Source organism: Leptonychotes weddellii, chromosome 6, assembly GCF_054177405.1.
Source record: "Leptonychotes weddellii isolate Sample4059 chromosome 6, ASM5417740v2, whole genome shotgun sequence".
Classification (NCBI taxonomy): Eukaryota; Metazoa; Chordata; class Mammalia; order Carnivora; family Phocidae; genus Leptonychotes; species Leptonychotes weddellii.
The window spans coordinates 64,645,278-64,672,835 of NC_138374.1; the positions used below are offsets into that span (position 1 = coordinate 64,645,278).

General features: G+C 46.9%; 1 protein-coding gene across 2 annotated transcripts in view; it reads left to right on the forward strand.

Moving 5' to 3' along the window:
• SLC35F3 (solute carrier family 35 member F3) overlaps window positions 1-27,558 on the forward strand; it is a 352,895-nt gene that overhangs the window by 223,565 nt on the left and 101,772 nt on the right. The window contains exon 1 of one of the 2 annotated variants that reach the window (XM_081824294.1): window positions 15,409-15,594. The exons of the other annotated variant lie outside the window; for it this stretch is intronic. Coding sequence (XP_081680420.1) covers window positions 15,519-15,594 — 76 coding nt within the window. The 5' untranslated portion in view covers window positions 15,409-15,518. Of the gene's footprint in view, window positions 1-15,408; window positions 15,595-27,558 lie in introns of those variants that run through there. 2 annotated transcript variants of the gene reach the window in all.

A 27,558-nucleotide genomic window follows, 5' to 3' on the forward strand; every position in this document is an offset into this window, starting at 1 on the left:
AACAAGAGAAATAATTTAAAAGTCACCTGCTGAGGGGCGCCTGGGTGGCTCAGTCAGTTGAGCATCTGACTCCTGATTTCGGCTCAGGTCATGACGTCTGGGTCATGCGATCCAGCCTGGCGTTGGGCTTGCAGTCAGTAGGCAGTCTGCTTGTCCCCCTTCCTTTGCTCTTACCCTGCTCACTCATTCACACACGTGCTTTCTCTCGCTCAGATAAGTAAACAGAATCTTTCTTAAAAATGTCACCTGCTGTGCCACCAAACACAATAGCTACTAATATTTTTGTGAAAAACCTCATTATGTAATAATAGATGCCAATAAATATATATGACCATAGTTCAGAACAAACTTTTTATCTTAGGTTTTAAGAAGCATTTGAGTTTTTTATTTATTTTATTTTTTAAAAGATTTTATTTATTTATTTGAGAGAGAGAGATAGTGAAAGAGAGCAGGAGCAGGGGCAGGGGCAGAGGGAGAAGCAGGCTCCCTGCTCCCGAGGCAGGACTCCATCCTAGGTCCCTGGGACCCCAGGACCATGACCTGAGCTGAAGGCAGACACCTAACAGACTGGAGGCTGCCCAAAGAAGCATATGAGTTTTTTAAATAACAGCTTTATTGAGCTATAACTAACAAACCACACAATTCACCTACTTAGGCAGTACAACTCAGTGTTTTTTAGTATAGTCACAGAGTTGTGCAACTATCACCACACTTAATTTCGGAACATGTTTATCACCCCAAAAAGAAACTCCCTAGACATTAGCAGTTACCCTCAATTCTCCCTTCCCCTCATCCTCTAGCCACCAGTAATCTACTTTCTGTCTCGGTAAATTTGCCTTTTCTGGACATTTCATGGAAATGGGATCATACAAGATGTACCCTTTTTTTTTTAAGATTTTATTTATTTATTTGACAGAGACAGGGAGAGAGAGAGAGAGTACAAGCAGGGGGAGCGGCAGAGGGAGAGGGATGAGCAGGCTTCCTGCTGAGCAGGGAGCCCAATGCGGGACGCGATACCAGGTCCCCGAGATTATGACCTGAGCCAAAGGCAGATGCTTAACCACTGAGCCACCCAGGCGCCCCAAGATGTATCCTTTTGGACTGACGGATCTGGCACCTTTTACTTAGCATAATGTTTTCAAGGCTCACCAGTGTCATAGCATATATCAGTACTTCATTTTGTTATGGCTGAATAATATTCCATTCAGTAGATACTGTGTTGTCTGTATTTGTTTATAGTCAATGGACATTTGGGATATTTCTGTTTGGGGCTACTATGAATAATGATGCCATGAACATTCATGCACAAGTGTTTGTATGGACATACATTTTTATTTCTCTTGGCTAATACCTAGACGGAGAATTGCTGGGTCATAGAGCGAAGTCTATATTTAACCTCTTCCAAAGTGGCTGTTTTCCAAAGTGGCTGCACATTTTACAGTTCCACCAGCAGTGTAGGAATTTTTCTTTTCAGCTTGTCCACATCCTCCCCAACACTTGTTACTAGCCAACATTTTGGTTCTAGCCATCCTCGTGGGTATAAAGTGGCTTCTTATGGTGGTTTTGATTTGCATTTCCCTGATGTCTGTTGATGTTGTGTATCTTTTCGTGTGCTTATAAACCATGTGTGTATCTTCTTTGGAGAAATATCTATTCAGGTGCTTTGCTCATTTTTTTTTTCACTTTTTTAAAGACTTTATTAGTTTAGAGCAGTTTTGGTTTACAACAAAATTGAGAGGAAGGTACAGATTTCCTATATACTTCCTGGCCCCAAACATGCACAACCTTCACCGTTATCAACATCACTCACCAGAATGGTACATTTTTTGCCAAGGATTAACCTACGTGGACACAACATAATCACCCAAAGTCCATAGTTTACCTTAGGGTTCACTCTTGGTGCTGTGCATTCTGTGGTTTGGACAAATGTATAATGACATACACGCATTATTATAACATTATACAGAGTATTTATGCTGCCTTAAAAATGCTCTGTGCTCTGCTTATGCATCTCTCCCCCTTGCCCCCCACCCCGCCCCTGGTAACCACTGATCCTTTTACAAAAGGCTCTGTAGTTTTGCCTTTTCCAGAATGCCATATATTTAGAATCATATATTATGTAGCCTTTTCGTATCAGCTTCTTTCACTTAGTAATAGGCATTTAAGATTCCTCAAAGCTGTTCATGGCTTGATAGCTGTCTTTTAGCACTAAATAATACCCCATTGTATGGATGTACAGGTTCTTTATCTGCTCACCTACTGAAAGACATGTTGATGGTTCTAAGTTTTGACAGTCATGAATAAAGCTGCTATAAATATCCATGTGCAAGGTTTTGTATGGACATAATTTTTCACGTTCTCTGGGCAAATATCTAGGAGCATGATTGCTGGGTCATATGGTAAGAATATGTTTAATTTTATAAAGAAACTACCAAACTGTCTTCCAAAGTGGCTGTACCATTTGCATTCCCACAGCAATGACTGAGAGTTCCCATTGCTCCACATCCTCACCAGCATTTGGTGTTCCAGATTTGGCCATTCTTATGGGTGTGCAGTGGTAGTTGGTAGGTGGTAGTTCAGTGTTGTTTTAATTTCCATTTCGCTGGTGATATATGATGTGGAGCATCTTTTCATGTGTCTATTTGCCATCTGCATATCTTCTCCAGTGAGGTGTTTGTATGGTCATTGGCCCATTTAAAAATCACCTTTGGGGACACCTGGGTGGCTCAGTCGGTTAAGCGTCCGCCTTCGGCTCAGGTCATGATCTCAGGGTCCTGGGATCGAGTCCTGTATCAGGCTCCTTGCTCAGCGGGGAGTCTGCTTCTCCCTCTGCCTGCCGCTCCCCCTGCCTGTGCACACACACACTCTCTCTCTCACTGTCCCTGGGACATAAATAAATAAAATATTTTTAAAAAATAAATAAAAATCACCTTTGCCCATATTTTAATTGGGATTTTGTCTTTTTCTTATTGAGTTGTCAGAGTGCTTTATATATTTTAGGTAGAAGTCCTAATCATTTATATGATCTACAAATATCTTCTCCCATTCTCTTTGTTGTCTTTTCACACCGCTGTAGTGAGAAACCTACGAGTTTGCTATTTTGCCTGTGCCCACTACCTTTGTGACAGAGCCGTCATACAGCCTTACCTGATGCCCTAATTCACCTCCCATCTCCTAGAAGACTCCACTTGGAGTTAGGAAGCACTCACATGGCCTTTTATTTCTTAAGATTGAGGGGGGCTTTTGGTTTGTTTTCCTAGAGGCACAACAACTTCCTTTCTAAAAACAAAGAGTCACTTTGAAGACACTAATTTTCCTGCATCTGGTCCACAGTTTACAACTGAAATCCAAGAAAGAGTGGTCTATTTCTTTCACCTCCTGAAGAGTCTCTAAAATACAGGCAGGTCTCATCGATCTGAAATGCTCCCAGCTTCATAGCCGGACCTCGTCATGTGGTCCTTGTGCACTCCTGGAGGTATATTTAGGATACTGCTATTTTTGTTTGTTTTTAAGATTTCACTTATTTATTTCAGAGAGAGAGAGAGAGTGAGAGCATGAGCAGGGGGAGGGGCAGGGGGAGAGGGAGAAGCAGACTCCTGGCTGAGCAAGGCACGGGACTCCTCGATCCCAGGACCCCAGGATCACGACCTGAGCCGAAGGCAGATGCTCAACTGACTGAACCACCCAGGCGCCCCTAAGATACTTCTATTTAGCACTCCCAGAATAGCCATAGCTTTTTGTTTCTCATCGTCCTCTTAGTTTTATTCTTTCTTGGCCCAAACTAAGGGTGATGTACCAGGTGATTTCCAAAACTCTTTCCACTGTGCAGAGTCTGTGCTCTTGAACAGTGCCCAGGCCCTCCTTTGCATGGGCAAGCTTACTAGCACACAGGGGAGGGCTGTCACCAAAATGGCTGTGAATTGGGTTGGGCCCATGGACTCTGCATCCCAGTGTGATTTCATCACCACTAACCAAATTCATAGAGAAGTTTCCTGCGAATGAATACATCTGGGTGAAGACCATTATGCTTACCTATATCATTTCTGGGCAGGGTTGTAGATAACTATTTTGCAATGAAAGTGTTTTTTTGGGTTTTGTTGTTGTTGTTGTTTCGTTTTTACTCTAGTCTTTGCTGATACCTTAAGTTTACCTGTTTGTTGTCTTCGGTTAGCTCCAAGGACAGTTGAGTTGAACCCTTTGTGGTTTATTTCTCCCATGTCATTAAGGAATCAAATACTGCTTCAAGGGCCATGGGTGAAGGGTGCCTTAAATTCTGCAAATGTCACTGCTCGAGACAGATGTTCAAGCTACAGTCATTCTTTGTGTCTTAGATGTTTTAGGTTGTTACTGATCCCAAATTAGACTTCTGCTATCAATAGAGCATTTGATGCCGGCTCACTTTAAATAAGCAGTCAAGGTTAAAACAGAGATCGATGAGCTTGTCTTGTGAGTATTTCCCATAAGCTAGCCTCCTCACAGAGCTGCCACCACGACTGGTCCTCTCCCCGGTGAGCAGCAAGTTCAAGACTTGAATGTATTGTACGTGCGCGATGAATTGCTTTTGATGGTGTGTTTTTTGTCTTCTGTGTTCATTTTTGTGCTTTTGCAGAAAGAGTGGGCTTAGGGTAGAGGGTACGTTGTAGCTAGAGGGGGCATGTTTCAGGCAGTAGATTGAATTGTGTCACATTTGGTTCCTTTCAGCTTGCAGGAAGTAGAGAGAACATATCAGACCAAATAAATCCTTGCTGAGAAGTATTTATATTAATACAAAATATAGAATGGGTATACAAAAATCCACTAATACAAACCATGCCTAATCACTTCTAACCTGTGCCCCGAAGCCGCTGGCTGTGGTTGTTGTGCAGAAAGGTGTGGAAGCAGTGCACTGTGGGGCCGTTCTGTTCTCCCGCCATCATGTCAGAGTGCCCGCCTCCCTCATGGGCTGGAGCCCTCTGGGTTTCAAACACCTGCCTCTGCAAGGTGCCTGGGGCACCACAGAGCCGACCAGGACACAAGGAGTTGGCAGTCCTCTCATCTAAGACGGATACTCCACACAACGGCCTTTTCGCTCATGCACACTGAAGGCAAGATCTAAAACTCCATATAAGCAGGAGTGAAGAGATGAAGGAAGAGGTTAGACAAGATTTCGCTGAGGTTGGAGCAAAGACAGAAGCATCCTAAGGAAGCAGTCCCAAGGGGAGGCACCTGGTCCTTGCCACGCCAACAGGGCACTCCCCCAGGGGGCTCTACCAACTCAAAGCTTTGGGGGCGTGTCCCTTTCACGCTGGCAGGAGGAAGTCAACACTGCTACTCCTTCTCCCTTCTCTTGGTTTCATTACTAGCATCTTCTGAAAATTTTCACAGCAAGGATATAAAAAGGATGGGAGGAAACAAAGTATTCAAAATATGGGAAAAGGAACTGTATGTTCCTTTTGCTGTTGAAATCGACATTTCTATAAAGACGGGAACAATGGCTTTAGAAGCATGGATCTAAAAGGGTTTTATATAAGAAGAATAGAAATTGTCTAAATATTTTAAGAGAAAAAAATAAATATTTTAAGAGAAAAAAACAGTTGCAGCATTATTTTATACACAACCGTACGTGAAGGCTTTTCCTATTTTATTAGCATTTGTATCTGCTTACAAGAGACACCTTTTAGACCCTTTAAACTATTCTCAGGCATCATTATTGGTCTCAACCCCATCTACTACTGAACTGAATTTCTAAAAGTAGATAAACTTCTCCTTTAAAGAAGTCTCAAGGAGAAGGTAAATGAATCAGTATTTTTGTGGTAGTTAGGAAAAAAAAGGTAGCCTATTTAGGTTTTGTCTGATTATGTATTATATATACATATGTACGTGTGTATATATGTGAATCATATGGCCTACATATAAAACAAATATGTAATATATGTAAAAATCATATTGGACATAAAAAACATGCCTCATTTTCTCTTCTTAGCATTTATTGAAAGCTCTTTTTTATCGGCTGCATTTTACTCTTCTGTGTAAATACACCAAACTTTATTTTCCATTTCTCCATTGTTGTACCTTTTGGTTGTTTCTCATTTTTTATTTACTCATGGTAAAATTTGGATGGACATCTTTGTCCATATATCTATGCTCATATTAGATTATTTCTTGGTGAAATTCCTAAAAATGGAAATAGTGGGTAATAGGCCATAAACATTTGTACTTTTTCAGAATTTTGATATATACTGCCAACTTTCAAAGGGGCGTATCATTTTTACTCCCATCAGCAGTATGTGAAGTTTCCAGAGATCATCATCTTAACATCGAAATGGGGATTGACCAAAGAATCCCCAAAACAAAGTTTGACTAGATGATTTCAAAAGGTTCCCATCAAGCTGGAAAATAATCATGGGGTTGATGTGCTGTGGCAAACCCAGCCAAGCCTGGTTGTCTCACCAACAAGTGCTCTCGGCTGGTCACTCGGTGTCACATGGCCTCGGATGCCTCCCCGGAGCACTGACAAGCTCATCTTTGTCAAAGTGACAAGGAGCTAGTGTCGTAAGGTAGTTTTGGAATCCATGAGACAGAAATATTCTGACACCAGCAAGAGAATTTTGGGAACAAATCATGCATGCGTTTAATCCTCCAAACCTGACCAAGAACTTTAGAGAATTCTTGGGACTCGTCCCTTTGCCCTACACTAGCCAGAATTTTGGGGGAAAGGCATGACTAGCTGCCTCACTCAGGAGTAGGGTGGGCCTCCAGACCTCTGGCTTCTTGCTTTTGTCCACAATTTGTGGGACCTTCTCTTGGAGCCCTACAGCAAAAAGCGGCCTTTGCCTTAAGCAGGATTTTTGTTTGCTTTTGGAAAAAAGAAAAGAAAAAAAAAAAGTGTGTTCTTCATATCCAGTTAAATTGTAGAATATCTCTCTCCCTTTGTCCTGCCCCTCCTTCCTCTGATAAGTACTGCAATTTCATACGAACACCCGTGCCTACACATGCCCAGTGAAGGTCAACTAATAACCTTGTGCAAAACAAGGAAGAAAAATGGCAATTCTCAAGGTTTATTTTTGGGAAGACCCAATTAGGTCTTGGGAGCATTTTCTATTTTTTGGCCAGAGGGGTCATCTGGTAAGCCCTCACGTGCAAAGTGTTGACTTTCACCCAGTGTGTTCACAGAGAGTTACGGGGACTTGGTCAACTATGCTCTGAGATAATGGTCTCCAACACTTCTAATGACAGTAATTTGGCCAAGAACCATACCCACTAACGTGGGCAAGTTGGTCTGTTCTTTGGGATAGGGGAGCAGAGTGCGGGGAACACAGAGGACAGTTCCGCCTTAGGGACAAAGTGAGCCTGGACCAAGACTTCAGGGAAGCAAGTCTAGCAGGGAGGAGACTTTAGTCACTGGAGTGCCAGGGGGCTTCCCCTTTCCAGTCAGATCAGCAGAAGACACTTCCCAGGAGGTTCTGCTTGCTGGGATGACAGTGAGCCTGGAGCCTGGCACATAGGAGGCCATACTGGGTAGAGGAAGAAGGTGAGGGTGCCGTGTGAATGGGGAGCCCCTGGGACTGGAAAAATGTGGGAGGTAGGAGGTGTGTTAAGTAGTTTTCAGGCACCTGCGTGACACTCTAAAACCCCCCTGCACCACCCCTACAAGGAAATGCATTACACAGTCTCCATGATCCTTGGAGGCTTCTGGTGATTTTAGATTATATTGGAGGCGCAGAGCTAGGCCAGACATCAGGAGGACCCAGCTATTTCCTAGATCCAGCCTCACTGGGGAATGAAGGACAATAGCAAGGTTCTCAGGAGAGGAAAGAAGCTGTGGGGATCAGGGTCGGTGTGAAGAGTGGGGTCCCCAGAGGTTGCCCACACAGAGGGGGGTTGGGCTGCCTGGAGTTCCTTTGACAAATGGGTGGGATTTCCCTGACTCCCGAAGGGGCTATGTCCAGGGCTAGTTCAGAAAGCTGATCCTGACAGTACCTGCCCCCTCAGACCTGCTAAATCTGCGTTTCTCGATTCAGCATCTTGTCCACTTGTACCACGGGTAAGTTCCTACTTCTTTCTGCCCTGGTGATTGTTCATCCATTCATCCATCCATCCATCCATCCATCCATCCATCCATCTATTCAACAGTGCTCATTGAGGCCCTGTTCATGGGCAAGGTCCCTCACTCCCAGTGCTTACAGCCCAGCAGGAAGCTGAAGCACGTATATATAAAGTTCTGAGGGCACCTGGGTGGCTCAGCCATTAAGCGTCTGCCTTCGGCTCAGGTCATGATCCCAGGGTCCTGGGATTGAGCCCCGCGTTGGGCTCCCTGCTCAACGGGAAGCCTGCTTCTCCCTCTCCCACTCCCCCTGCTTGTGTTCCCTCCCTTGCTGTGTCTCTGTCTGTCAAATAAATAAATAAAATCTTAAAAAAAAAGTATATAAAAAGTTCTAGGGCAGGACAGAGGTGGTCACTGCCTTCAGAGAAGTGCAAAGAGCTCCCTGACTCCAGAGGACTCCCTGTTTCCAGAGATCAGGACTTTGGAAACTCGATCCACCCAACTTGGAGGCTCTTTCGTTCTCAGTGAACGTGACCCTGGTCTGCTGATCCTGACCTGCCCTGTGCTCAGGAACTAAAGAGTGGAGCAGTCGCCTTCCCAAACCCATACATTCTCAATTTCAAGCCAGTTTGATGGCCAATCCCCTTGATTCACCCTTGGAAACAAATACCAGCCAAGGGAGTCTGCTGCTGGCATTGACAAAGATCCAATGTAGGTCAGTATTCTAGTTCCCACTCCACAGAGGAGGAAGAGCAGAGGAATCAGATGGGAGTCCAGCTGTGGTCGATGAATCATCCGGAACACAGCAAGCAGCTATTTCTGAACTAAATGGCATCAGATCTCTCTCCTCACCTTGAGTCCAGTGTCCTGGTCTCCAAAGCACTTTCTGTGAGATGAATCCAGCAAGGGGCGGAGAGCCCTGAGCAGAAGGGAGTTGGCAAGCATGGTTTTGTCACTGCTGTTCCCATGGCGGCACAAAGGGATAGTCTGGGAGGTGGCTGAAGCAGACAGTTCTAGGAAACTCCAGAATTCTGGGTCCCGTGACTATGCCCCTTGCTTGCTTCCTTCCTCCCTCCTTTCCTCCCTCCCTCCCTCCCTTCCAAGCTTCCGGTTTTGAGCACCTACTACATATTCCATATATGGTGCTTTGCACCCAAGATAAAGCAAACCAGAGATGGTCCCTCCCCATTAAAGAACCTAGTGGGACAGCCTGGAAATAATGACTCCTGTTCTGAGTGCTGCCTCTCGGCCAGGTGCCCTTCCATGTAGTTCACATGTGTTCCTTTTTCTAATATCCACAACAGCGCTGGAAGGTGCCTGCTACTATTATCTCTGTTGTGAGGATAAACTGTTGAGCATGGGGAGATTAAACAACGTGCCCATATGAAACCACTGATAAGCAGCGCCCCCTTTGCATACTGATCCGTGGTGTTGGAAGGGATCTGTGGAAGCTGGCTTGTTCATTTCCCAAAGTGGAAGGGAATGATCATTTCTTATCTTCTGGGGACCAGACATCCTGTAGTTTTTCTACACTGATGATCTGTATGGACATCTAGGTAGGTCTCTGAAGGTCCCAGGAAAGGGAGCCCCAGCCCTACGCCTGGTGTCCTTCCTGGCCCTGCCGCTCCCTCAGGGCAGCTGCCCTTTCTCAGCATCCACCATTCCACCCCATTCCACCATGCCATGGCCCGGTCCTGTAGAGGGCCACCCCATGGGGTCCATCACTGGACGCAGGACAGGCTCCTGACTAGGATCCACAGAGGAAGTGACCAGACATCCCATTCCCATCTCCATGCCTCTCTTTTTGTTCATCATGACCCTAACTCTGGGCTCAGAAAGGCCACACAGCTAGCTGTTGTCTGGTCACCATGGAGCAGTCATGGAGGTGCCTGGCTGTGTCTGCAAGAGCAATCTTGACATTACCTCTAGCAAAAGAGGAAGAATCCTAGTGGGACCCTAATGACTCTGAGCTTGTCCTGGTGATGCACATTGCTGGAGAAGGAACATGTGAGATGGGAAAGACCACCAAGTGATCTGTCTAATGGTTCTTATTTCCCTGAACTTACACACACAGTTATTGAAAAAGGTTATCAATTATTCCTGCCAGATCAGGGGAATGAGCTGCCCAATGTATGGAGTTAATTTCTTTTTTTTTTCCTAAAAGATTATTTATTTATTTATTTATTTATTAGAGAGTGAGCAGGAGAGAAAGCATGAGAGGGGAGAGGGTCAGAGGGAGAAGCAGGCTCCCCGCTGAGCCGGGAGCCCGATGCGGGACTTGATCCCAGGACCCCGGGATCATGACCTGAGCTGAAGGCAGTCGCTTAACCAACTGAGCCACCCAGGCGCCCCGCATAGAGTTAATTTCTTTCAATCATTAGATCTTCTCTCCTGTTGGAAATACCAATGCATGCTCCACTTTGAAAGCTTCTAATGCTGCAGACTGATTTATTTGGGCAAAACTCCATTTCTGGTTCCTGGAACTACTTTAAGTGGTTATTTTTAAACATTGGTAACCACAAAATTAATTTGTTATTCTTACTATTTAATACTGTGAAGGACTATGAAATAGTGTTAATATTTCAGGGTAAATTAATTGAAGTGGGCTGTTTTCTGACTATTGAAAACCTTAGCTGGATTTTAAATTTTTTATAATTTATTTTGAAGAGATTAAGTAAAGCTCTCCACGTAACTTTAAAAGAATATAATTTTTAATAGTATTTTTCAAACCACATGCCTTATGACCCACGAGTGAACCATACTAAAACCAACTTACTTGATTACAATCAGCATTTTTTTTTTTTTTGCAATGAAAGAACAGAACAAGATAAATTGGAATGGAATAGAATAGAATAGAATAGAATAGAATAGAATAGAATAGAATAGAAGTGTTCATGCCCGGTAAGGGTAGTATTTCATTAAATATTCAAATCAGTTATATATGTGTTTGTATATGTAAAATATATTTTTACCAATTCGTAAATTGATAGATAATCTATTAGCAGTAAAATTCATCCTTTTTAGTGTGGAATTCTATGAATTTTAACAAAGGTAAATATATCTCTGTCAAAAAAGTGAGAAAACCACTTAAAACAAGAGTCCATTTAACTAACTGAAATATTCATGAAGGATATGGTTCTTTGAAGATCTTTGGAGGCAGTGACAACTGTCTTATCTTGGAAGATAATTTCATACACCCCAAATTTTAAAGCCAAATGGGACCTTGGAGATTGTTCAGTCAATGGTTTTCAAAACTTTCTTTGTACAGTGACAACTTTTTAATAAACTAAATCTAACACGGAACCCCAACATATGAAAGTACTCTTGACTTGCACAGAGACCAGGAAAAACAGTTTGAAAACTACTAGTGGGGTCTGTCTTGTGCCCAAGTTGGGAAACTGAGGCCAGAATAGGCTGCGTGACCTGTCAAGGTTGACCACTCTTTTTGGCAGAGCTGGAGCTCAAACTCAAGCTGTCATTGGCTGTCATGTCTCTTGGGCTCAAGAGAATCATGAGTATTACTTAACCCCATGAAGGGGATTGGGTGGATACCTTTTTGGAACAGTGTAGTGTGTCTATATAGATACATACCATGACAGAAGAAAGGATAGGCCAATGATCACCATGGCCAGCAGAAGTATGAGTCAGTCCAAGTTGTTTGGGCAACACAAATTATTTAGGGAAGCTAGAGCCTGAGTATAGAGCCAGGCCTGGGAGCCCAGTACCAGAAAGAAAAGTAGTAAGCCTCCAGAAAGTGAGGAATCAGCCAGGTCCTTAGAGCTGCCCACTTCCTGATGATTCATCCGTGGGTTGTCTGCCTCTCTCTTCCTAAAGGGCCATGGCTAGGCCCCCACCTGGAGTTGCAGTTTAAATCTAGCCTCTTGGTCATACAAGAAACTGGCTGATTTGTCTCCTTTCTTATCTGGGACTCTTCTTTCACTTTCTTACTCTTTGGTTTGTGAGTGGGAAGTGGGGGGCAGGCAGGGAGGCTGCCATGCAAGCCAGGGAATATAAAACCCATACTCATGGTATGTGAGTTCTGCATCATGGGCTTGTTACTCCCTGTATCTATTCAGTGAACTTGCTTCAGTGTTTGGGCCATAATGCTAAGAACACAAAACCCACCGATTCTTTATGAGCCTGCTATACCAGAATACCACAAATTGCCATTAAATATCCCACCGCCTCAACCTCACCGATGAAAAGAGAAAAACAAACCATAGAGTGGGGTTAGTAACAAAGAACATTCTTCTATCAGAGTAGATACCACGTCGTGTAAAGCTGAGGAAATACTGGGTTTGACGAGCAAACCACTGTCCCATACATTTTTAGAAGAGGACATTAATGAATATGACCTTGAAAAAGTCACCTTAATTCCTCTTTCAGATAAATTCCTATAATACTAAATTTAAGACAGGTAGATACCCAATGACACCACTGAGTTATTAGCTCACACCAAAATTCTCCAAAGAGGAATAGGGTCAAATGAACCATCCTCTTGCCTAGACATTATATATACAGGGTTATTTCCATTGATAATTCAGGGATCATGTCTCTGTCTTTATTGAAAGAATTATTAACACTTTTTTTTTTTGTAATTTGAGTTTTTAAGTGGGGAACTTGTGTGATTTTCTGGGTATCCCTGAAATAGGTCATAGTAGCCTCACTCTAACATAGGGTTTTAAATTGTTGGAATTCTCAAAATACTAATGTGTGCTCATATACCAGCATACAGTTAACGTTCTAGAATAATTAGATAATTTTCTTCATGTGAGTTTTTAATGCAGCCTCACCACACTCACTCCCAACAAAGGTGTGCACTGAGGGGATCACTTCTCATATGGTTAAGCAGCAGGAACTCCTATTTTTAAAAGAAGTATAGGGAATATTTGGGGGGGGTAAGATTTTTTTGGTTGAAACACAAGGTGTGAGCTGATAGAGTTGGGTGTAGAAAACAAGAAACAGCATGCATTCTTAAAATTAAGGGGGGAAGTTGAGATAACAATTGGTACCTCTTCTTTGATAAGCAGAAGTTGACAGACACAAGAAGATGATGACCTTTCAGGTATCAGAAGGTCATGGGGTATCCTGTAGGGGGAAAAAGGTTTAGGTATAATTATTTAATGAGTGAAGTCAATGACAGGAGTATTTAACAATAATACTTAATCATCTATTTAACTTATACATGACATTGCAATAAATAGAAAGCAGATCTATGAAAAACAGATAAATATTTATTGGGCACTTTTGTTGTGAGCCACGCAGCAGAACGTGGACAGGCTAACTTAAAGTGCTGCGGGAGACCCAGACTCCAGGAGGTTCAAGAGCATGATGAAATCAATCAAAACCACATTCAAGTGACAGGAAATGGATTATGGGTTACTTGACTAGTATCTCCCACCCGAATTGGAATAGTTAAGTGGAATGTTTGCATTTTGCATCCACAACATAAGATAAGAGCATGGCAGGTTTTTGTAAATACAGTAGTGAATACAGGTTTTTGATTTGTTCTGACTGGGATTTCCCTTCTTGGACAGTTACTCACTCTATGACCTGGGACATTTTATGTAACCTCTCTTAGCCTCAGGTTCCCCATCTATAAAACAAGGTAACAGCGATCTCACAGAGCTTTTGTAAAAAGGAATGAAATGGCGTCTGTAAAACAAATTGACTTGGTACTTTATAGCAAATAGGTACTGCTAGTCTGTGATATCTGTTTTAGTTACTGTGTATCTAATAAATGTTGATTGATGAACTTGGTGAAACAACACATAAGAATGTTATGTTTATTAAAAAGGTCCTCTTTACGTAAGATGGAATTTTTTGCTTTAGGCTTCTTTGTGCTTAATTTTTACAAATCTAATCCACAAAATTGACTTAGTGTCATCTCTAGGGGTCTTGGGTCAAATTCTTTGTGAGAGGCATATAATGTAGAGGCTACCACTAGAGGGCTCTGCAGTGATTGGCTATAGTAATGAGGAGGACACAACCTTGAGAAGCCATCGCCTTTTGGAGACTCAGGGGCCATTCTGTCCATTGTGGCTCTTCAAGAGGGCAAGTAATAACAGGACAACTTGTAGGAGCCACTTCCGCCACAGAGACCTGGGGGTATACAGGTGGATATCACTAGAACCTCTTGCTCTAAGGTCATTCTCTACCTTTACCACTCCACCAAGTCACCCTTCTGGGGGACGAGAATTACATTGTACAGTAGAATATCAACTTTGAGACAGGAAACCAGGTAGAGCGGGAGCTTCTCAAACTCTGGGTAAAGACTTAACAATAATAACAAAACCTACCGTGAAGGGCCAATTAATCTTCAGTTTCCCAGAGGAGGCTGGGACCCAAACTGATGCCTGGACACGTGTGAGTAAGATGCCCATAAAGCTTTGTGGACTTCTGGGGCTGCCCAAGCCCTGTGCATCCTACCTGCAGGGTGGTGGCAGGGCCCCTTTATTAATGATGCATTATCGTTGGGTAATTGCCCTGGGGACTCGGTGGTCCCTTAAAGCTCAACCCAGCCAATGATGCAGTAGGAGGGCCACTGCTTTTTTAAAGGCATCATTGGCCAGTAGCTTACAGCTGGGTCTGAGTGGGAGCCCTGAGACCAGTGCCTGCAGAGGTAAGTGCCAGACCCGCTGCTGACACACGAAACTGGGAGTTGGGCAGAAATGAAATTTTCTCCACCTCCCAGGGAGTTGGGCCTCGCCCGCAGTAGGGGCAGGAAAAGAAATCTCCAAGCCTGGGTTTTCTTGTTGCCACATTGCTCTGTGGACTCTGCATCTTCTTCCCCGCTCTCTACCCCCCCGCCCATTGTTGTCCACCGATGCCAGACAAAATAATGGGGCTCCTAGACTCTTTCAAAGAAGTTAAACGCAAGCCAAGCCGTGGGAAGCTTTGCTTTTTTTCCGACTTCTTCCTGTAAACCACAGTTGGGGACTTGGTGCAGGGAAGAGTCAGCTCTCAATCCGAAGTCAGACGCCTGGCTTTTTTAAACTCGTGAAACACTGAGGCTAAGTTCTCGGGTCTCCCCTCCCGTGAGCTGGTGGCGATAAAGGGCTGGTCGGGAAGCCGCTGGCCAGCCCTGGCGCCCTGACCCGAGGCCACAGCCAGGACAGGGCCGGGAGGGAGGGCCCCGGGCTGCGGGGCTGGACGTCCCAGGGCGGGGGGCGGAGCAGGTGAGCCCGTGGGGTGGGCGTGGGGAGTGCACTTGTACGTGACGTTGGAGTTTGCAGCAACCTCCAGGCAGGAGTCTGTGGGCGCGTGTGTGGAGTGGCTGCGCGGCCAGGGAAGATGAGCTCGGAGGGGCGGCCGCCGCAGTGAGCCGGGCGGCGACAGGAGCCCGGCCGGCAGCCCCGGGGGCAGGGCCTGAGCGGCCAGCCGCTCGCGCTTCTCCGCGGCGGAGGCCACCGGGACCGGACCCGAGAGGCGCGCCCCGGCCGGCCCCAGGATGTAGGCGATCGGCGGAGGCGCTCCTGCAGGCGGACGGCTCATCATGAAGAAGCACTCGGCCCGGGTGGCCCCGCTCAGCGCCTGCAACAGTCCGGTCCTTACCCTCACCAAAGTGGAAGGTAATGGCCTGGGGCGGCGGGGGCTGGCGCGAGGTCGCTGCACCCCGGCGTGGGGCGGGGGGGCCGCCACCCTGTCCGGACTGCCTGGCCGTGGGTGCCGCCGCGCTCCCCAGGAAGCGTCGCCCGCAGTGCAGCGCCCCGATGCCCGCTGCCTGCGGGGGACTGGCAGCTCGGTAGCTCCCGGGCCGGGCTGAGCCGCTGCGGGGTCTGCAGGGCTGTCCCTGCGCTGCCAGAACACAGCGCTGGCTCCTTCCTGCGGGGCCCCCAGCGCATCTGGCAGCAACAGGGGCAGCGGTGGCCTGAGCTCCTGCCGGTCCTGTCCTGGGGCACCTGCCAGCTGGGACCGGGGAGGAGGGGGTCTCCGTCACCCTCCCCCCCCCCCACAGGCATGCACACACACACACACACACACACACACACCACTTGAATCCCCTGGGTTTGGAGCATCCCCTCCACTCCCACCCCCACCCCCAGGCAGACCAGAGGTATTGCTCAGCCCTTGAAGGCAGGAGATGCTGCCGCAGGCCCAGCCATCTCTCCTGCCCCTGAAGCTGACCAGCCCACCCATGTGACTGCCCAGCTCCACCAGCAGCCTGTAAACAGGTCCTTTCCCCCACTCAGGGGAAAGACACAGGCACATAATCAGACAAAGCTATCATTCTGCTGGTCTGGGACCTTCTTTTCTGGAGGGGCGGGGGGATGCAGAGAGAGACCAGCCTCAGTCCTTAACTTCTTCTAGCAGAAGGCGGAATGACCAGTGTCCGTAGAGTTGGCCAGTTTAGCCAAGTGAGGGCTGGGAAGGGGCCACCAGCCAGTGGGAAGAGGAAGGCAGATCCCCTCGGTTCCGGGCCCTCACTTATCCTGAACTAACAGAGCCCAGTGCAACCATTGCGGAAGGGAAAGCCCAGCTTCTGCCATGCCCTGGGGCCACAGCCTGGAGCCCGGACCTCTGTGTGATAGCTTCCAAGGACCTTGATCCTCTCAGGAGTTCTTGTTTGTTACAGGGAGACAGAACCAGTAAGAATAAGACAGAAGCTAGCAGGGCACTTGGGTACACGCAGCCCATCTGCAGAGGTCTGCCAGGAGCCATCCTGGTACCATTACCCCCATCCTACAGATGAAGACTATGAGACCGGGAAAGGTTGGATTGACTTGTCCCAGACCTACAGCTAGCTAATAGATGGTGAAACAGGAAGGGAATCCTGGGCCCTCTGATCCCCAAACCCATGCTTTTCAGAATGTTTTTCTGCACTAACCTGCAACTACTTACCTTTTTCATCATTTTCTGTCTATAGAAGGTTGCTTTTTTTTTTCCCTTCGTGTACCTGTCTCTTCTTCCCCTCCCCCATCCCCATCTCGGGAGAGACTTGATATCTGTCATCTACACCTGAATTGAGTGCAGCTGCCGACTTTCCTAAGGGGGTTTGCATTTCCAGGCCTTCTTGGGGACACCACCCAGATGTACATGCAAGTTGGGGAGAGGAAGGGTTAGATACATATTTACCTTAGGGAACGTGGAAGTGTCTACTCACTCCTGGGGTCCTTGTGGGAAGTCACACCACGCCCACCTTTTAAGTAAGGCAGGTCGGTGCTGCTCCCCAACAATAGTGTCACCCCTGGTAATCCCCAGCCCATCGTGCAGGACGGGTCTGAGCTGCTCTTGGGAGTCAGGCTGGGCATGGATGGTGAGGTCATCCAGGCTCGGTGCTGTGACCCAGAGGTGCCGCAGGGGGCAGCGGGTGACATGCCGGAGCCAGGGTCACCTTCAGGGAATAAAAATGGGGATACCCTTCCCCAGTTCCCGTAGGGCTACTATCAGACGAGCTTTGAGTTTCCTGTCCACGCTGACAACCTTAGCAAGGCGCGAACTTGGTTTTTTAACCAGCATTTGCACGTACCTATGGTGTGGGTAGTGGACAGTGTATGTAACAGAGAATCTGAGAGATCAGGGATCAAGACTGTGCTCTTCCCCCTGTATCATTGGACTTGTGTAAACCATAACAACTGGACCTCGGTTACCTAGTTTGAGCCCTTGTAAAACAGAAGTAACAACCTACCTCAGCTGACTTGTGGGAATGCAGCGAGGTAGGCTAGGTGATAATACCTAGCACCTGTCTGGCACACAGTAGGTGCTTAATAAATGTCTGGCAGTCCTCCCATCACAGATCGTCTTGCGCCTTCAGCAAACCATCTTGCTGTTCTCAAGGAGTACGTGTGGGGATGGTATCTGGAAGCATCTGCACAGTTCCAGTGATACTAGAAAGCCCCAGGTCCCGTTCTGTATGGGATCCCTAAGTGTATGTCAGCAGAAGTCTTCAATCCAGGATAAAACCTGCCCTTCGCATGCCTGGGCATATACGTGTAGCCCTTTTTTCTCTGCCTGTTTTTTTTTTTTTTCCTTGGTGTTTTTGTTCAGTTTGGCTTTGGGTCTATTTTTTGAAACATTTGCATCTCGTGTGCTTGCTGTGGAAGTGCTGAATCATTTTGTTTTGCCTTGGATGCACAGGGCAAGGTGGTCCCCATACTGTGGTTGTTTCTGTGTGGAAGGCAGACAGGCTACAGTGATGGAACGCAGCCAGCAAGAAATATTTATTAGGTTTTGGAGTGTGTCTTCTGTGGAGAGGCAAGAAGGCACCAGCATGCAGTACATAAAAAACCAAAATAGAAAATGCAATGCTTGAACTTCAACACAGAAAAATGAAAAAGATGACTTCATTTACTCAACAAATACCTCGTCCAACCCTACTCCATCCTACTCCATGTCCCTTGTCCATTTAGTGAGGCCCTAGAAATGCAAAAACGAACAACATTAGCTTCATTCCCTTAAGGAAGTTTTAGTCTAGAGGAAAAGAGACATGGAGACCGATCCATTTTCTAGTATAAGATAGTAAGTTCTGGTTCAAAGCTAAGAACAGAGTGTCACAGGGACACTGATCGTTAAGTAATGTGAGGAGACCCTCGTAAGGAGGAGGCCTTCTTGAGGAGAAGACCTTTCTGAGCAGGAGGAGACCTGTCTGAGGAGGAGGCATTCTTGAGGAGAAGACTTTCCTGAGGAGGAGGAGGCCTCTCTGAGGAGGAAGCTTTCTGAGGTAGAGGTGTTGTAACCGAAGTGAGAAAACTTGTCAGGCACAGAAGGGAGGGAAGGCTGTTTCAGGCAGAAGGAATGGTGTGTGTACAGGCTTGGCCAGGAAGCCTAGAAGGAGAGAGCAGCTGGGCCCCAGTAAGGGCTTGAGGCTTGAAAAGTGGTTCCCAGCCAGGTTGATGGCATCTGTCCCGTCTGACAGCGTATCTTGTTCTCATATCCTTTTCCTCTCTTTCCCATCGGACTCAGACACCGAATATCGATCAGTAACACATGTCTAGTCGAGGAGTATTTCCTGGGATCATCTGTGTTCACAACCAGCTAATTCACATTCACTACAGTTACATTCAGTAGGAATTAGTAGTTGAGAACAGTGTAACAGGTTTCCCCAAGAGGCCTGGCAACATGCAGTCAGGTGGGAAGAGTGAGGGCCTTGAAATTAGACGGATGGGGTTAGTGCCCGCCTCTCATGCTGAGCCAAGTAACTTTGGCAAATGATTAAAGCTCAGTGGGAATCCGTTCTCTCATATGGAAATGAGTGTTGACAGTACAGTCCCTCTTACTAATCAGAGTAATGGGTTTTTTTGCTGATGAGCCTACCATGTTGCAGGCACTTTGTTGAGGGAGGTCGCTACCTTATTGCTATTTCTCCTAAAGGAAGTATAGGCACTGTCACCCCGGTTTATAGACAAGGAAGCTGAGTTTCAGAGAAATCATTCATGCAAGGTCATGCGGTTGGAAAGCAAGGGTGCTGGGCTCCATGTCAGTATCTACCTGGCTCCAAAATGTTGCAACACCTCGGTACAATTGCATTTCATTGGAAGAGCAGTGAGATTTACATCTGCTGATGGCACTTTGAAAGCGTTCAGGAAACGTTTGCTCACTGGAGCTCCCACTACAATAGGAGGTAGAGGTCTGGACCGTCCCTGGGGCTCCCTGTTGTTGATATTCTCTGCTCCTGGGGAAGTTAGCCTGTCTCAGCCACCCCCACTGTAGGTGTGGCTACTTTGTTTCTATTAATGGGGTAGGGCTGTCATCCTGGGATGCTCCGTGATCACGTAAGTGGAGACCCAACCCTGCTGGTCCAGTCTGAGAGGAGTCTTGAAAAATATACTGCCGAAGTGTTCCTGTTCCCAAAAATGTTTCCCAGGTTGGATTGTCTGAGACCTGAAACCTCAATAACAAAAGTCACTTGTATATTGAACAAATATGTTACCTAATCGGATATTACTGAAGATGAACCAGCTATCACTGAGGATGCCAGGGGGAGTCAGTTATAATCCTGACTCAACAGAGCTTCCAAACAAGTGAGAAATGTCACAAATGCATATAAATAACAATTACATGTTGGAATCTAATTTTTTTTTAAATTCCATGAAAGGATCATAAAATAAATGGCATGTTTCAGCAGAGGGCGAGCTCACTTCTGGCTGGGTCGCAGTTGGCCACCACGCAGCTCTCTTGCCCCTGTTCCCCCCTGCTTTGCCAAAATGACACAATCTAATGACAGTCTTTCCCGCTGAGCCTGGATATGGCCTCAGAATCCTCCTCCTTACCCAGATCCAGGTGATGACGATCCATTCTTTGGACTTGGACTTCAGCATGAGCAGGGCAGCGTGGAAGAGGCTGTCCTGTGGCCTCCGGGGTCATGGGCAGGAGGTTCGAACGCAGTGTTCCTGGGTTCCTGGCCACAGACAGAGGTGCAGAGCTGGGAAAGGCTAGTACTGTGAGCCGCCGGCTGGGGCCAGAGCTCGTGTTGCTGCAGAAGCTGGGGGGGAGGGACGGGGCCGGGGTTCGGGGGCCTCCTGAGTGCTGGGCTCAGGAGAGTAGAATGAAGCAGGCAGGAAGGGGAAAGGCACCATCGAAGTCTGAGAAAATCGGACAGTCTTCTATAGCTGGGTGTTCAAAATGGGTCAAGAAGTCTATTTCAACAGTCACAATAAATACTTTTTAATAAAGGATATTTAGGATAGAATCAAAAATACCCAAGTGTTTCACAGACAGTTTCAGCTGGAGGGCTGGAAAGGAAGCCCTCAAAGACGGCTCTGAAGGTTAAGCCTGAGCAATTCAGGGAACAGAGGTGCCGTTAACAGCAATGGGAACAGCAAGGGTAGGAGGGGAAGACACAGAGAAATGTGGACACGTGGGGTAGGGAAGCCAGGGACCTGAGTTGGTGGCGTTGATCTTCTTTGTGACGTAGGAAGTAGAATCATCGCCTAAAATCATGGGTGGGGACTGGAGGCCTGCAGAGGTGGGAACAGGTTCAGGAGAGCTGTGTTGGAAGAGCCAAGAAGAGATGTAATTCTTAAAAGCCTTTTTGGCAAGTGATACGTTTTCACTGGTTAAGACACTGTGTGACTCGGGAGAAGATGTGCGGAGAAGAACGCTGGGTGAGGGTCAGCACCCTGACCTCTCCTTTCCTGCTCCCCCACTTGCTGATTAATATACCAGATACGTTGCCTCACCTCTCGGAGCCCAGCCTTCTCTTCTCTGAAAAGATAGGGGATTGGAATAGATCTTCTATCGGCTCTTTCACAGGAAACAGTCTGTGAGTCTGTTAAGTAGCTTCCTCATTAGCAGAGATGGGTTTATCTGATTAAAACCCTTCCCTGGCTATCCTCAGAGTGCAGAGCTCTGAGAAAATGGAACCCAGAACAAACAAGAGATTTGGCCTGTGCTTGCTTGTGTGTGTGTGTGCACGCGGGCAGGTGTGTTCATGCAGATGCACGTACTTTCAGGGGTGACTTTGCTATTTGAACATGGGGAGGAAAGCCCAGCCACATGAGTACAACTGGCCCCATGAATCTTCAGCAGGAGGGAACTGCTCTCCCCCAGGTGATAGGGTGGTGCAAACAAAGGTATAGGAAGACCTCGGAGAGAAGCTGCAAAGCCTCAGGGCTCGGGATTAGCTGAGCCCGTCAGCCTCTGTTGATGCTGAAGGTGGGAGATAAAGCCTCAGAGGAGGAGTTTCACACCTTAAGGCCGACCCCACTTTCTGTCCTCGTTGGAGTACGTTCAGTCCTGCCTGTGCCTGACCCAGCTGAGAAGTTGGTGCTATTTCAGAAAAGAGTGCTTCGTTCTTCAAGATAAACTGAATAAGCTCCCACGCCACCAGTTAAAATACGGCCCTGTTGTCCCAGGAGAAGGCCCCAGGGCGCACCGCTTCCTTCCTGCAGAGCTGCATTCTGCCCCGAGGGGCCACCCCTGCCTACAGTCTGCCCTCTCGTAAAACGTAAAACGGTGGCTGTCCCTCTGAGCCCCGCCAGCCTGAACTCCAGTCCAAGGAAAAACCTCAGCAACGGAGAGTGGGTGCATGCTCGCCCGCGTGTGTGTCATTGGCAGCCCCAGAATACCACCGGTCTGCATGCGTTGACACCTGCTGTGCGTACAGGCGTGCAGATGGTGAGGTTCCGGGGGCTGCACGCGCCGCGCCTGGCAGGGCATGCAGATTCAAACTGGATGCCCGCGAGCTGGCTCACACACAGCCCTTGCTCCCCTCCCAAGGCGGACAGCCACCTTCCTTCCCCGGGGCACACACGGCTTTATTTAAAGCTTACCTCTAGCCAGACATTTTCCCACATGTCACATTCGCCTGCGGCTGTGTACGCGCCAGGATTATTGTAAATCCGCTGCACGAGGTGGCACTGTTTGGACACTTGGGAATCACGTGGGGACCTCCAAGGAAACGGGGAGCGGGGTGCACATGGGGTCCACACGTCTGAGATGTCTTTACTGACACGGAGAGATGGCAGGGGCAGCCGGCCGGACTTAGGCCTGATTCAGTCCAGCTCGCCAGCTGCCACAGGGGAGGTCTTCGGGGACATCAGGGAGAAGCCTCCCACCACCCCACTCCACCCCCCAAGAAGCAGCCTCCATTCACCTCCCAATTCTGTATCCACACCCGGGAAAGAATTTGGGTTTTTAAAAACAACTTTGCAGCTGCTGTGTGCTCCGTCTTCTATAAACTGCCCCGGGGACTCACTTGCCAACGAAGGTGCAAGCAGTGCTCAGGAGGCGCACACGTGTGAGCTAGTACCTAATACTTAAAATCTAGTGAGCAGGGCAGTAATTTCTCCTCCTCAAAATTCATCAAAATACGTACTCTGTCATCTGCAGCTCGTCCCCACATTGTACACGATGGCGCTCACGGTCTGTGCGTCACACCCCCACAAGCACAGCGCCCACCGCGGGGACGTCCCCAGGTTCCTTGGCTCCAGCTGCTGTAACTAAGTACCACAGGCTGGGTGACTTTGGCAGCAGACACTGATTTTCTCGGTTCTGGAGGTTGGAAGTCCCAAGATCAAGGTGCTGGCAGATTTGGTTCCTGGCTTGTAGATGGCCACCCCCTGACTGTGTCCTCACGTGGCCCATGTGCACCCAGGGAGAGCGTGAGAATGAGCTCTCTGCTAGCTCTTCTTATAAGGCCACACCCTATCAGATCAGCATCCCACCCTTACGACCTCCTTTGACCTTCATTACCTTCTTAGAGGCTCCATCTCCAAAGGCAGCCACACTGGGGGTTCGGGCTGCAGTGTATGAATTTGGTGGGGGGGACACAAACGGCCAGTTCATCGCAACCTCCATTCCCGGGTGCTGAGTCCTGGCCCAGAGCCCCACACCCAGTCAGGCTCTTCCAAGTTTAAAAACAGGGTCTGTCGTCTGGAAACGTGAGGTCCATTTTTAGTGATCCGCACTTCTGACTGGGGTGTTGGGCACCATGAGCCTACATCAACGCTCCCCCTGCTTGTGCTCTCTCACTCTGTCAAATAAATAAAATCTTTAAAAAAAAATTATTTATTTGAGAGAGAGAGCGTGATGTGGGGCTCCATCCCAGGACCCTGGGATCGTGACCTGAGCCGAAGGCAGATGCTTAACCAACTAAGCCACCCAGGCACCCCAGCCTCCAACTTTAATTACCTGTGGATTCTGTTCTTTCCCTGTGCCCAGTGCCAGTCAGGAGCATGACTGGGGCCTCAGCCATGTCCGAATAATGGGAGTATTTTCTGACCGCAAACCCAGAAGTCCAAACAGATGGTCTGGCAAGTTCAGGTGGGCATAATGGGTCAGGAAATGTGAAATGGGGATTGCTTTGGGACATCCAGTGCCTGTAGTGACCTTCTACACGGGACAGCCTCTTCTTCCTTCTTCTCCAAACCACTACTTAAAAAACAAAACAAAACGCAGTCACATGTAAACTCACTGAGCAAGTATTTAAAGAGGGTATCAGATAAAAGCAGAAGTGCATTTTTCGGAGATGAATTACACTTGCAGACGGCCATAAACAAAAGCTTTCTTCTAAGTTCTTCATTTTACAAAAGCTATTTAGTTGGGTGGCCTGGTCCTGAACTGGTGTATGTATCAGTGATCGATAAATGGGAACTGCAGGCCCTCTCCCCCTGGAAAGTCCAGGAAGACCAGAGAGGAGGCTCCCGTTCCCAGAGCAGCTCTCCACCGTGTCGTTTGGATGGAGCTAGAGGTACCAGCCCCTCTAAGACATGGGCACGTAGCCACTTGGCCGCTTTGCGCTTCACAGCAGGTGTCAATAAATAGTAGTGGGATAAGCAGCCCCAAAACATAGCTAGTCCACCCAAGAGAAATGAAAGCATAAGTCACACAGAGAATTTTATGTCAGCGTTCACAGCAGCGTTATTCACAGTAGCCAAAAAGGGGAAATGATGTGCATGCCCATCAGCTGACAAATGGAGAAACACAGTGTAAGAGTATCAAACAACGGAATACTCCCCAGCCATGAAAGGATGAACTGTTGCCACATGATGCAACATGGATGAACTCCAAAGACATTATGGTAAATGAAAGAAGCCAGATGCAGAAGTCACATATGAAATATCCAGAATAGGCGGATCTGTGGAGATAGCAGCTTTTCACTGCCTGGGGTTGGGGGTGGGAGTAGGTAGTGGCAGAAGGTGGGCATCAGGACTCATGTTGGTGCGATGGAAATGTTCTAAGACTGGATAGTGGTGATCGTTTCACAGTTCTGTAAATTTAATGAAAATCATGAATTGTACTCCTAAAACAAGTGAATTTTATGGTTATGAAATGTATGCCTCAAAAAAGCTATAAAAAATAGCTATATAGGTCTCATTGATAGAGATGATATTGGGGGCTGCCCCCTCCTGGTCTCTGTACAGGGAATCGCCTTTGCTTCTGGGAGGCTGGGACCGTGCCAGCCAATGGGCCTTTGATCCCAGCTCTGGGTCTCTTACCCCTAAGACATGACTTGGGCACTTTCTAAGCACAAACTTCCCAGATGCTTTTTCATAGAGTCAGCGACAGTCCACTTATTCTCAGGGGAGCTCAAAAAAAAAAAAAGTTAGTCTTCTCCTGGAAGTTTGGAAGAGCCATTTTATGGGAACTTTAAGAGTGAATGCTTTTCCAGTTTTTCTTGCTTTCTCATTATAGAAATGGACTTTCACTGAATAAACACCAAAGAACCCCAATTCATCATTTTCTCAGGGGAAAGCAGTGGACAACTCATGAAACAAAGGCTTGCCTTGGTCTCAGAATGAGGTGGTTGCTAAACCAGACCTCCAGCTTACCCATCAGGACCTAGAGTTTCCTTGTCCTGAGCAGAGCCGGTCTCTAGGAGCTGCTTGTACTTGACCCAAGATTGTGAATGCTTTCTAAGTGCTGGTAGGAGACCAGCATTGAGTGTGATTTTACAGGTCATAGGACTGATGCATGGTGTCAATAAATTGCCTCTCTCGGAGATCAGAGCTCAGGATGGAAGTTCATGCATGGATCTGGTTACATCTCACCATGCCATGGAGTACACATTGTGTACAAGAGAATGCTCCTCCAACACACACACACCTTTTTCTACAGTGGCCAGTGGAAGCAACTCAGGCAACAGAACAGGGAAGAGCCACTCATCCCCCAGTGCTGCTGAGTGAATTAAGTGGCATAACCAAAAGGAGATGCTTGGCTCCACCATTATAGCATGTATGACCACTGGGTCAGAGTGTATAATCAACTTTGCATTGCTCCCAGAACTGTTGGCTCAAATGCAAGGTTAGGATGGAAGGCACAAGATCATCAGTAGAGGGGCCGTGAGCGGGAAGGGGTGTTAGAGAGGGAAGGGTGACATAAATAGCATCCCTAGTCGTATAATAATGGTCAAAGGAGCTGGGACAGGAAACAGCATGAGGCTAATCCAGCACTGATTTCTTTGAAGCAGTTTGCACTGCCTCTTTCAGCTGTTACATATACTGAAGGAGTGAAACCAAATGCAGAGGAATCGCTTGACTTGCAGTTTAGGATGGGAAGGAATGTCAGCGAAAGTTTCCTGCACTTGAAGATTTGAGACGCTTTTGAGAAAGGGATACTGCCCCCCCCATTGTAATACCCCCTCTCTGAAACCTGAGCATAAATTGAACAGTGCACTGAAAATGACCCTGAGAATGGTCCATGACATGGGATGCATTTGCTGCCTTTCGAATAGTGGAAAATGAGTGCACCTACAAACCAAACTTATTATGTCACTCTATACTTATTCCTTAACTCATTGTAGCTGTTCATTATAGACACTAGGGCACGTACTAATGTAGGACTAACATCTGAATTTTCTCTGGTCCCTTTGGCCTGAACGTCTGACCAAGGCAAGATTGGGTGTCCCAGTGGGCTCTCCGATCCCACTGCCTTGCTCACTGCTCCTCAGCAGACCATGTGTATTCCTGACCCTGAACTTTTCTCCCCTTTTTACTCAGAGCCTTTCTGTCTTTCAAGACCCAGGCCAGGCTTCTGTTTCATCTGGTTCTTTTCACTGTTATCACAGCCCACACTGGTCATGCTCTGTTCAGGATTTCCGTTACAGCCAAAATCTGTTTTGCACATAATTGTTCTGTAATGCTTTCATAGGTCTGTTTTGTCATTCCCAGACAGGCTGTAAGTTCCTGAAGAACAGTAATCATGCTTTATATTTATTTTATTGACTGTCCGAAGCTCTTGGCACAGGGCGGATGCTTCATGGCGGTTCCCTAGCTAACTGAGATGTTCCTACGATACATCACGCTGTATGGAGCCCTTTGAGACTTAGGAAGTCCGTGCCATTATGCATTCGGTTAAATGAATGCTGGATGAAACATAATATGATCCCAGTTTTGCTGTGTGTGTGTGTGTGTGTGTGTGTGTGTATGGTGCGAAGACACAAAAGACTAGGAAAAATGCTGCAAAATCTCAACAGTATTATCTCTGGTTACTCAGATTAGTGTGAATTCCTTATGAGTTATGCTCTTCAGTACTTCTGTAAACTACTTACAAGGAATATTTTTGGTTTATGGGAAGTAGGTCTACTCTAACAGAATATTAGGAATGAGTGAGGTAATGAAATTGATAATTATTGTTATCATAAGAAGCTCAGTACAGTGAAACGGAAAGTTTGTGATGAATTCGGGTTGGACGCCTAGGATTCTTTGTGGGTCTATTCCAGTGTTTCCCAAAGTGTGTTCCAAGGGGCACCATTCCTACCACAGGTGTTACATTTAAATAATATGGGAAATAAGGGCGCCTGGGTGGCTCAGTTGGTTAGGCAGCCAGCTCTTGATTTCAGCTCAGGTCATGATCTCACAGTCATGAGACGGAGCTCCACGTCAGGCTCTGCACTCAGTGAGGAGTCTGCTTGAGATTCTCTCCCTCCCCCCTGCCCCTCCCCAACTCGTGCATGCATGTGCACACACTCTCAAATAAATAAATCTTTAAAAATAATAATAATAATATGGGAAACACACATTCTATAGCTGTGGAAATTCACAATGTCCATTAGCCCTGAGTATTCTTAAAGCAAAGGAACCTGGCTCTGATCTACCTAGTATTCCAAACTTTTTTGATCATGGAATCCTTTTTGCTTATAATGCCTGTTAACATGT